This window comes from Sarcophilus harrisii, chromosome 4 (genome assembly GCF_902635505.1).
Source record: "Sarcophilus harrisii chromosome 4, mSarHar1.11, whole genome shotgun sequence".
NCBI lineage: Eukaryota > Metazoa > Chordata > Mammalia > Dasyuromorphia > Dasyuridae > Sarcophilus > Sarcophilus harrisii.
The window spans coordinates 323,512,198-323,524,666 of NC_045429.1; the positions used below are offsets into that span (position 1 = coordinate 323,512,198).

The window sequence follows — 12,469 nt, forward strand, 5'->3', positions numbered from 1 at the left end:
AAAGGGAACAAGCTACCAATGGCAACCCAAAACATTTGCGACCTAACTATGAAAATAAAAGTTAAAACACAACTCCCAGAGAAGCAGCAATAAATTGCTCCTAAGATATAAATTAAAAGATTACTGAAAGGTAGTCAAACTCTAAGAAACTGAAAAATCTAGTTGCAAGAGTAACAGTGCTGGAGAACAGATAAAAATACTTTTCTCTTCTCTCAACAGAAAGACAAGAGCCCCTCTAGTGTAGTGTGTTTTCTGCATTATCAGATAAGGTCACTGTTATTGGGTATTTTTGCTTAATTGTTTTTCTTTGGGTTTACTTTAGCAGAGGGAGTATTTCTGGAAATGAATGGAATAAACAAATAGCAACAATACATTTCTATTGTTCCTATGTCCTATATGGTTCACATAAATTATTATTCTCTTATTACAGAGGGAGATTAAGTTTAATGGACTTTAACATTACTGAAAATTCCTTGTAAAACATTACATTGACATCTTTTACAATTGACATCTTTTATATTGTAATTAGAGTCACAATCTCTCTACTACTGATGAGGAGAAATATACCAGAAAGGAAACTGACGGACCAAAAAAAAAAAAAAAAAAAAAAAAATCCAGTTAAAACTCCCTAAATTCTGTAGTTAATTATTTCCCCTCCAACTTCTTAGTCCTCCAATAAATGACAAAGATAACAAGTTAGCATTTTTAAAGGGATAATGCTTCTGGCTTGGAAAATATCAAAGAATTAGAAATGAGAATTAGAAAGCATATTGTACTATCCATCTAAGTGTATTCTGAGGTCAACATTCAGAGCTCCACAGAGGGTCAAACTTAAGAGAGATAGTTAATTTGGTAGAATCCAAAGTCAGTTCTTACTCAGCCCCAAAGGAACCCCTTTTCCTACCCTGGCAGATATGAATGCTCAAGACAAACCACTCGAACTGTGTGAACTTGGGCATGTGACTAAACCTTTTTGAGCCTTAGTTTCCTAAACTATAAAATGAGAGTGCTAGACTAGATATCCCTGAAGTCTCTTCCAATTCTAAATCTATGTTTTTATATTATACACTGAAATGATCCCCTCTACGAGTTTAAGATTCTGAAAAGAATGCTTAGCTCCATTTTATAAGTGGGATTAAGTTATTTTATGAAAAGTCCTGAAATCCATTATTTTATTCAGATAAATTATAGTTCCAAGAGAAAGACAGACAGAAACTTTCCTTTCCCCAATCCTCACCTGCAGTGCAGATGTGGCAAGATGAATGTGGGGCCCAGGCAATACCATTTACACATGCTCGGTGGTTGTTTAACCTGGCAACCGGAGTACAGGGAACTCGTACATCCAAAATTACCACCTATAGAAAAGAGTAAATAAATGATACTATTAACTTCAGTGTGAGGAAGAAATAACACAGAATATAAGAGGAAATATTTCTTTTTAAAACATACTTTTTTTCCACATATTTAAAAGACACTGGGTGTTTAAGGGTTTGTAATCATTTAAAAAGGCTTCCAGAAGGAGCTAGAATAACATGGGAAGAAGCACTGAGCTGGGAAAGAATCTTAGACAGTTCACATCTTTATATAAACTCATACTATGCAAATTCAACTTTATGTAAAAAATTCAGAAAGAAACTTGCATTCAGAAAAAAACCCAGCTATGTTAAACTTTACCATACAGCATTGTGCTATCTCTCTGTTCCTGCTCCTTGCTGAGTCTCTGGAATCCCACCACCCCATCAAAATAAAAAACAAAAAATTCTTCAAATACAAAAAAACTTTGAAGTGAAAGCAGAACAGATACATGAAAAGACCACCACTGGATTGGGATCTTGGCTTGAGACCTCCAGTGCAGAGACACTTTTGATTTATTCCACCACCAGCCAGAATGTCTACCCCACCGTGTGTCTACCTTTTGTCCCTGGTACCACATCTATCCCAGGGCTCTGAATGTTGCCCATTTCCTGGGGCCTTTTTCTGATTCCCCGTGACTGCCCTCTGGGAATTTTTCCTTTCAGTTCCAGACAGGTTCCCACGTGGCTGCTTCCATGCATTGTCTCCTCCTGGTCTCACTTCTCTGTTCCTGGTCCCTCACACATCTCTGAAGTAGGAATAAGGAATTTGCAGTGGCAAACCCCATTTAGTTGCCTATAATAGGAAACTATGCAACCAGCCTCTGCCTTGCTGTTAGATTAACAAGCATATACTATTTAAGGACTATAATCTCTTAATAGGTTTCCTATGTTTGGACTATGAAAAATAGTCCCAAAGAGTCCATGGCTTAAATACCAATAACAACATTAGTAAGGACCACAGAATGAGATGCAGATCTAGTAGTCTCATCACAGCCTTTTTCCATAGGCATGAGACTTCCTTGTTTCCTTCCCTTCCCCCTCTACATATATGGACAAATTCGGCTTACATAAAAATCACTTTATGTATAAAGGTTTGCAGAATGATCCACTTACATAAAGCAGTTTATGTTAAAAGGTAAGAGCAGAGCAGGAATGAGTCACAAGTATAGGGAATTTGCTGTGGCATACCCCATTTAGCTGCCTGTTATAGGAATTGTGTGTATACTTAAGAGTTTAAGATATCAAAGTGCCAGTTTTTGACAAAGGAGTCATGAAAAAAAGCCAAAATTTTCATTTGCAATTAGACAATATGGAAGAAAATGGAAATCCTCTTTGTGGTGACAGCAACATTGTGCTATGCCCAGATATTACTGCTTTACCCCAGCTCTACTTGTACTCATTTTTTAAGGATCATGTCTGTTTCAGATGGGTGAACAAAGAAAGTGGTGCCTGGATTTAAAAAAAAAAAAAGAAAGAAAGGAAGAAAGAAAAATCTTTCCTAAATGACCACAAACATATTTCAAAGGGTTAGAACAAAGGGATTTTTTGGCTATAATTTCCAGTCCACGAAAAGGCGCAAGTGGGTATTCTGAGTAGAATGTAGTTTGAGTTAGTGGGGTCAGACCTCTGTTAACCTAATAGACTTTAAAAATTGTGGAAGAACTCACCTCCATTCCATCCATGGCCATTGTGGCTAGATAATTAGGGTCCTGCTTGTTCCAGCAGAGACGTAGCAGGGGGTGATGCTGTGGGTCTTCATAAATGATGGTACTGTGTTCTAGGTGGCGGAGATCAAACATCCGCACAGAACCATCTGCACCCACTGAAGCAAACATGTCCCTGCCGCCCCCGGCCCGACTAAATGCAATGTCATAGACCTGCTCAGAGATAAGAAAAAACGGTCAGAATCAAGACTAGCTCTTTTTTTCTTCCAGCATAGAAATTTGCAATCTCCAGGTCGGTCATCCAAGTACTAGTGGACCAACTCTGCTAGGCTTTTGACACAACCGAAGTAAGTAAACATTATGCAAATGGAGAGTGTGAAATAAACTCTCCTGCTATGAGAGACAGAGCCTAAGACTAATGACAGTCTACAAGCTACAGGCCACTCCACTAGCACTTTTCTCCCTACCTTACCCCCTCAACCAAGGGCAGGTAGCCTGCTGTATAAAATACTTTAATCATTATTCTTCATATTTAGGGGCACAGAGAAACCAGCCATGTAACCAGCCTTTCCCTTGCTGTCAGATTAACAAGCATATGCTTTCTGAGGACTATAATCTCTTAATAGGTTTCCTAAGTGTGGACTATGAAAAATAGTCCCAAAGAGTCCATGGCTAAAATATCAATAACTATTAAATAACAAGGACAGAATGAGATTCAGATGTAGCAGTCCCATCAGCTTAACAGACAAAAATTGAAAAATCAGAGTAACAAAGCCTTAATCATTTTAATTCTGTTGTGAAATCTCTAACAAAGAATCATTAAAATGGAGGAGAAAGAAGCAGATTCAAATCATCATCATTTTATTTTTTGGGTGTTTCTATACTCACAAATGTATTTAAGCATTTCATCTTTTCCTGTCATAGACTTCTTTATTTTAAATTATGTTCATTATTCCTATTGTATGTTTATTCTACTTCTTTAGAAAACATGAGAAGTCAGAAGCATTGGTAACCCAAGTCAGGAAAAGCTTCCTCAGTCATTGGCTCAACACTTAATAGTTACTTTTGCTATATACATGAGCTAAGAGTGGGAATTGTCGCTAAGATTGAAATAGGAAGTTAGTGAGTGGCCCAAAACAGAGTGCATATGGACTTTGAAAAAAGAAGAAACAAAAGGTGGTCTTATGACTATCTAGCAGAGCTGATGAAATGCATATAGGCCAAGGGTAAAAGACTATAACATTCCATGGAGATCATATGGCCACTTGACAGAAAAAAGCCAAGATGCTAACTTTGAATAGTCAAAGGGTAAAACTAGCCTGAATACGCAGATAATGAGTTCCAGACAAAACAAAAAAGAAAGCAAGGGTTAAAAATTTCAGGAGTCCTAAGCCATAGATAACTCCAAGAAAGTGGTACTGACTCCAAAGTCAGTAAAGGATGGCCTAACATCCAGGGCAAATATCTCTGGAAACATGTCAGGTAATGTCATGATTAAGGAAGCCAATAGAAGAATGAGTAAAAAACAACAAAGATGAAGAATAAAAGTACAGCCTGAAGTCAAGGTGGAGCTCATGTATTTTAAGTTAAAATTAGGAAACAGTTCTTCTAGGTACATACCTAGAAATTTCATTCATTTCATTTATTGGTGATAACCTAAATTATCTTGGACTAAAAGTTTTCAAATCCTTTCCATTCAACCAGACAGAAATAAGAAATCAGATCTTTGACACTGCATTAATCACAGATCTTTAGTTAGATTACATGTTCTTAATGTTCTTTTGTGTCCACAACAGCTAGACTTTAAATAATGCTTTAAGAATTTCAAGTGTTTTACCAATATTGTCCCATTTTAACTACCCTGGGTATTCTGAGTAGAAATGAAGTAGGTGCTATTATTATCCCCATTGTAAAGATGAGAAAACTGGGGTGGACAAGAGGTTAGGTGATTTGCCCAAGGTCACACAACTAGTAAGTGTCTAAGGCTGGATTTGAACTTGGATCTTCCTGACTCCCAAGTCCTATGCTCAATTCATTGCATTACCTAGTTGCCATGGATTATTTTGGTAGTCTAGTGAACCTATGGACTCTTCAATGTTTTTACAAGCCTAAAGTAAATATACAGTACAGTGGAAATCAATTTTATGGAAATACAATTATCAAAATATTTTTCAAAATGTCAGCTTATGGACTCCAGATTAAGAACTCCTAGGCTAGATGTTAAAGAGAGGATCTGTAATTCACTGGTATGGAGAAATGCTAGGTGAGAAAATTCCCTTGATTAATGCAGGCTCACAAGTTCTCTAAAGCTTCTAAGTCTTAGAAAATTGCCAAGAATACTAAAAAAGTTAAGTGACTTGTCCAAAATCACAAAGTCAATAATAAGTGACTTGAACCTGGGCCTCCTGAGCTCTTAGGAGCCCACTATTCACTTTGCTATATTCCTGTTAAGATGTTAAAAGTTAGGGATCATAAATGTGTATTCTATAAACTAGGTCATGTATGTTGTTGTATATGTGGTTTTTTTGTTTGCCTTGCCTTCACTTTCTAGTAAAATATTTCTGAAAAACTTTGTCTCAGTTCCACAAAAAGGAATACACATTTTACAACAATGTAGTAAGATTGAGCATTCAGTGCACTACTAAAAGTTTGGAGTAGATGTGATGGCAGCAAAAGTAGTAGTTTCAAGAGTCTGTCTTAAAGTAGCTGAGATGTTAACAGAGAAAAGAACTAGAAGACAGATCTAAGTAATAACAATGCAAGAACATGCAACAAAAAGCAGCGAAGGGAGAAGACCAGAAATGAAGCGCTGAGTACAACTGTCTTACAATAGAGAAAGAAATAGCCAGCCACATTCTATAATGTTAGGGAAAGAGGAATAGTTAAGGAAACAATAAAATTAGACATCTATTTTGAGAACTGCACACAATTATTGAAGTGAATGGTAATACTAAAATATACTAATTACAAGGAGAATTCAATTTAGAACCTCTAGATCATGACACATGACTGTGATGTCATCTCAAGTGACAGGCTAAAACCAATGTCAAGAGAAGCTTGGTTAAGTTACTTCAACACTTTCACCACAGTTATGAAAGATCTTCTATACAGTATCTCCATCAGTCCAATGATTTTTTGGACAGCACTTTCATGCCAATCCAACTGGTAAGAAAGCACCCTAAACCAAGATAGGAAGAGACCCAAGATTCCCTGATTTTAACATGGGGAGAAAAGTTACAACCGGGAGGCTCAGATCAATTTCTTCATAGCAGCCATTTTCTAGTTTAGCTTCTTCTAGGCCAGCAGTCCAAAGACATTACTGCAGGCTATTGACACATGATCCAGATACAGAAATCTTTGCCATGAGGGCCAGAAGCTTCTCCTCAGTCTTCTCAGCTGGGCAGACCTCTTTCATTTAACCCCTGGGTAACCTGATAAAAAGTTGAGTCATCTTACTATTAGAAGTCAGAGAGAGATGTGGACCAGGGAAAAGACCAATGAACTTGAAATAAAAAAAACTTCCAGTTCCACCACTTATAGGACCTCAGGTAACTCATATTAACTTGTAAGCCTCTCATTTCCTGTAAAATGAGGGGGACAGGCTGGATATCTCTAATGTCCCATCTAACTCTTTCATCTGGAGAAAAATGAAAGGCTAGCCTTTTATTAGTAGCCTAGTTACCAACTCTCCACAATAACTGACAACCTAAAGTCTCTGCTCAAGAGATTTATAAAGCACAGATCTTCAGAAGAAACATTTAATACCATTTTTGGGGCAGTTAAGATAAAGTGAGAAAGAAGAGCAAATGCTATATGAGGAAATTAGAATAGGGAAAGGAGTGGTCACAAGAGTAAACATTTTAAGAAAGCCTCCAAACTAGCCCAGAAAAATGCTTGAATTTCAACAAACATTTGTCAAAAAGAGCTATCTCTATCTTTACTCATAGTGATACAAAAATGTCAAAATGGATTTAAATCTTAATAGGAATAATAGCTATTAAGTAAACAAAAGATCTATCAAAACTTATCTACTGAGAAAAAAAATTAATGATTAAAGGCTGATGTGCCAAAAAAATATTTTTTGCCCAAACACCAGGTTTCATTAAGCTGATTATTTCTATACCAGTTATTGAAGAATGTTGCTCATAATAATGTTTTAGTCACAAAAAGTCCAAATCTGACTTTTAACACAGCAAAAATAAATAAATAAATAAAGCCTGATCAAGGAAGCTACAAGTTCTTAAAGTAGCTGCTTCAAAAGTTACATTAATCAAGAAAACTACATCTGTGGGATACAGTACCAATGCCCCTCAATCTAGAACTACAGCATTTTCTTCTAATTTACTACAAAGGGGATCAAAGTGGAGGAACAATGCTAGGGATAAGATTTTGCTCTATATAAGGAATGAGGGGGAGAAGAAAGAGGAAAAGGATATGCTCATTATATTCAATAAAGTATTTCTCTTGCTTAAATTAAACATGTTCTTTGGTTGATGGATATATTTTTATTTTTATTATACTTTTTTCAAAGTACATTTTGATTCCCCATCAAGAGCAAAGGTTGATAAAACCATGCCCAGTCCCATCCCTGGATCTGCTTCCCTACAGCTTATGAGCTAAGAATAGTTTTTACGTTTTTAAATCAAATTTTATTAATTTTAAAGTGTAAAAACTATCCTTGGCTCTCAACTTATACAAAAAAGGGAGGGCCCTGATCAAGAGCAATAAAACACTGAATCTTTTTTTTTAAATGGGTCAACTTATTTTAATTTATTTAATTCCCACAAGCTGTAAGACAAAGCAAATACAAAGCTATAAAGGAAAAAGAAAATGTCACCTCTTTGTCATGTGCTATCAGCTGAGTCTTCACATGGCCAGATACTAGATTCACTCTCCCTAGAACCTGACCAGTCTCCAGACCCCAGATAGTGCAGGTTGTATCAATGCTTGAGGTACCTGAAACAACCAATATAAATAAAGCTATGTGAAGTGAGACTATTTCATTCTGTTTTCTTTCCTTTACCTAATGATTAGCCTTGTAACAACATTCACCCAAATATTTCTTGAACCCCTCAGTGCAAATTACTGTGCTAGACACTGAAAGGGATAAAGTATAATACAGCATATGATAAAAATACTAACTCACATTACATCATTTTAAAGTTTGCAAAACATTTCCTCACAACCGCCATGTAAGCTATTGCAAGTATTTCTCTATTAGATCTGTGAATTCATTGGCATAAGGAACTTCTAGTGAAAGGAACTTTCTATCAATACAGATAAAACTGGTATGTTATGTCTTGCAGCTAAGTAGATAGTATAGTGAATAGACTACTGGGTCAGGAGTCAAGAAGACTTGAGTTTAAATCTCACCTCAAAAAGTTACTTGCTATGTGACCCTAAGTAAGTCATTTAACTTCTACCCACCTCAATGTCTTCAACTCTAAAATACAGTTATTAATGTCACCTACTTGATAACCTGTTGCAACAATCAAATGAGAAAATATAGCACAGTGTCTGGCACACAGGAGATATTTAATAAATAGTTGTTCTCTCCTTCCCTACCCCAACTAATTTTATAGAGAAGGAAAATGAAGCGGAATGTTTAACTAAATTAATAAAGTTAGATGATTAGTACATAGAACCTGTATTCAATTACACTTAGAACCTAGTCAAAAAGACAAAATGTAAACACCTAAAAAACAGTGAGACCTTAAACTGGGGTCGTCAAACTACAGGCCTGCGGGCCAGATGCAGCAGCTGAGGACATTTGTCCCCCTCACCCAGGACTATGAAGTTTCTTTATTTAAAGGTCCACAAAACAAACTTTTTGTTTTTACTATAGTCCGGCCCTCCAACAGTCTGAGGGACAGTGAGGCCCCCTATTTAAAAAGTTTGAGGACCCCTGCCTTAAACAATCAATACTGAATTGTAGCTGTTCATCCTCACATTGTTATATTGTACAGCATTCAATACACAGTTATAGTGCTTTCCCTCCCTGTTTCTAAGGCTTGGTTTTTACAATTCACAACACAATTCACAGCACTCTTATCAAAAGTGCTATAGCATCATCTTTTTCTTACCTAAGAGATAAGGATCTACCTCATTCCAGTCAAAGGAGGTCAAGGGAGCACAGAAATCAGAGTTCTTGTTATTGTTCAGCAAACATTCTAGTCTGGTCTCTGTTTCACCAACCTGCAGGCAACAACAAAAATTGCTATTAACATTCATTCACAGTGAAATTTAACTTTTAATTCAAACTTTTTCTCCATCCCACTTTCATTTCTCTACCCCCACTGACAAAGCAAGAAAAACAAAACCCTGTTACAAGTCATTCATAGTCAAGCAAAATACTTTCCTACATTGGTCATGTTTAAAAAAAAAAAAAAAAAAGGGAAGAAAAAAGAAAAATGTCCCAATCTATACTGAGAGTCCTACCACCTCTGTATCATGAAAAAGTGGCACCTTTTTTCCCCCAAGTCCTTTGGAATCATGGTGAGTCACAATGTTAGAGTTGCAAAGTTGGTTAAGGCTATCTGTCTTTATAATATTTTTTAATTCACAAAGTTCTATAAGTCATATATTTTATTAATAACATGGAAACATAATTATGTCAAAGAAGGTGGTAATAAAACCCAATGCCCCCAAATCTCTTTCCAAAATTGTTCCTCTTTCTCAATTTACTTAATGACTAATTAATCTTTTAAAATGCTGTACCCAATTTCCTCTAGAGCAGTAAGAGGTGAAAAGATCTTCCCATTACCTCAAAGCCAAAAAAATCTTGCCTGCCTCTTGAGAACATACTACTTTCTGCTGTTCTGATGGCACAAACTCCAGTAAAGCCAGGTAGTTACACTTCTCTGTTGTGTATATATACTAAAACAAATATAGTATCTTGTTCAACTTACTAAAAAACTCTGGTTAGAAAGAGAATAGAAGGCTCAAGACATATATATTGTTTGTTGAAGATTTTAACTCAGTGACTGTCATTTTTTATATAATATTATCTAAACTTATAATTTTTACAGCTGTCTAAACCAACATTTCAGTGAATGGAGTCTGGATTGCTTAGAATCTCTTTGCCTTAATTATTTTTACCTTAAGTGATATTATGTGAACAAAGAGTCTTTATCTCTGTTCACATGAACACTAGGAAAGCTATATAAAGACTTAAATAGTACTAAAAATACATGAGTAAAATAAACTTAAAACAAACCTTTAAATTTTGAAACTTGCTGGGCTAGAGAAATTAAGTTATCCATTTATTCCAAGTTATACTAACAAAGAAAACTGCCAGTCTCATGTCTTTGGGAAACATGCTAGCTGTTAATCATTACCATACTTACCCTCCACACACGGAGATAGTCACCACTGGTTGCCAACAAATCTGGGTAGACTCCCTTCGTGTCAGGGATCCACATCAGCTTTGTGGTGGGGTATGGATGGTCAAAAGTGTTTCTGCAAATAAATTCGGAACTCTCCTCATCTAAACCTACAAGCTGGACCTGGAATACACAAAATCAAGTAATATAATAATATTATCTTTCCCCCATGAAATAAATTAGCCACATAATGGCAGAGTACTGATAATACAAACCATGGTCATCTACAGAGGTTCTGACAACCTTACTATTAATTGAGACGTGTAAAGTTATGTTCGTTATATAGCTATCTATATGGTTTTATAGAGATTTTTCTTTAAATGAAGCTTTTTACACAATATTTGGTGCAAAAGCAAACACTCATTCCATTTCAAATTGAAAATGGACAATGAAGATAAATGACAAATTTCCCTCTGATTTTGGTTCCTTACTTTTCCTTGTATTTTGGTTATTAATTTACATGTTTTGCTATCAATCATTTAATTGGCTCAGAGGATTCTGCCACCTTGAACTGCCAAGAAACTGGTCTTTTACTGTCAGATGGAATAATGGTAATTTTTAGGAAATAGAGACTATAAATCCTTAGTCTGCAAACATCTAAGTTATTTTTTGAACTATTTTTTTCTTCCCATTTCCAACTATGTATTCATTGGTAAACTTAAGTAGGGCTAAATACAATTAAAACAAAAAATATTTACTGAGTTTCTACATTGAGAGGGATGTGAATAGGAATAAAGATATCTAAGATAAAAGACAACTGAAAAGCTATCACAGTGAAGCTAAATAATGATAAAACATTTAGAACACAGTTCAATAAAAAAGAGTTGTCACAAGGAATGATACGGGCTTAACTATCAAATGAAATTTATACAAATGATAAATGCTACTGTGTTGACTTTCAAGGAGACAGAAGTCAATTTAGAATGAATGATCAAGAAGAGTGCAATTATTTCTTGAATTCTTTAAATTGTAGAAAAGACCTCACAGGTCATTTAGCTCAACCTCTCATCCTCCTCCTCTTCCATTTAAAGATGAAGAAACTGAGGCTGAGAGAAGGAAAGTGACTTCACAAGAGCAAACAGGCACTAATAAAACAGAGTTTGGGTTTAAACCCAAGACCTGATGAAAAATTAACTGTTCTTTCTAAGACCACGTTGCCCTGAATGAAATTATGATTTGTAAAGGGAGACATAAAAAGATGAAAGTTTTGAAAGAAAGGTTTTAAACAAAAGTAGATATAAAAAAATTCAAGATGTATTAAAGTTGAATAAACTTATATGGAGGAAGTTTCATGGAAGAGAGACAACTAGATAAACAAGGCAGAGGTCTGACTGTTGAGGGTCTTGAATGTCAGGTATGGGATTCTGGACTTCACCTAGAGTAAAGTCAACAAGCATTTATATTAAGTGTGCACTATGTGCTAAACACTGTGAAGCCACTGAAGATTATTTTAATTTCAAGTGATATGACTAGAGAGAGGTCTCTGAAATATTATTCTGCAGTGGCAGGCAGAACAGGTTGGAAAGGGAGATACTGAAGGAAGACAGAGCTTTTAGACTATTTTAATTGTCCAGAAATAAGATAATAAAGGCAAGAACTAAGAACTCAGTAGTGAGACTATAAAGATTCTAAAAAATAAAATTTTTTATAATTTGATGTAACGAACCAAACTAGTATCCTTTGTAGTAAAACAGAAAGAAATTCATATATCTAATATATGAAAAAGTAAAGATGAAGCAGGTAAGTGGAAAGAAGGGCAGGAGAACTCAGCTGGTCTTCTGACACATTTAATGGACTTACAAGTTTTTACTAGCACCAAGTTATGATATCAATTTCACAGGTTGGCATCAGTAAAAAGAGAATAGTGTCAGGGGAAAAAGTTAATAAAGGAAATGCTATGTTCCAGCAAATATTTTTTAAAATTAACTTCAACAAGGACTAAGTTTTTTTGTTGCTAACATCAGAGATACCTCAATAACTTCCCATTTCAAATTTCTGAGTCTGGCATTCAAGGCTTTCTTCAAATAATTTCAGCCTTACCTCCCAGCTTCAATCAAGCCGTTCCCTT

At 35.6% G+C, this 12,469-nt stretch overlaps 1 protein-coding gene across 1 annotated transcript in view; it reads right to left on the minus strand.

Annotated features, from left to right (window-relative positions):
• DCAF7 (DDB1 and CUL4 associated factor 7) overlaps positions 1–12,469 on the minus strand; it is a 34,737-nt gene that overhangs the window by 5,904 nt on the left and 16,364 nt on the right. Inside the window, exons 2-6 of the mRNA XM_031965898.1 lie at positions 10,366–10,524; positions 9,103–9,214; positions 7,857–7,975; positions 3,023–3,232; positions 1,238–1,355 (exon numbers count right to left, since the gene is read on the minus strand). Coding sequence (XP_031821758.1) covers positions 1,238–1,355; positions 3,023–3,232; positions 7,857–7,975; positions 9,103–9,214; positions 10,366–10,524 — 718 coding nt within the window. The remainder of the gene's footprint in view (positions 1–1,237; positions 1,356–3,022; positions 3,233–7,856; positions 7,976–9,102; positions 9,215–10,365; positions 10,525–12,469) is intronic.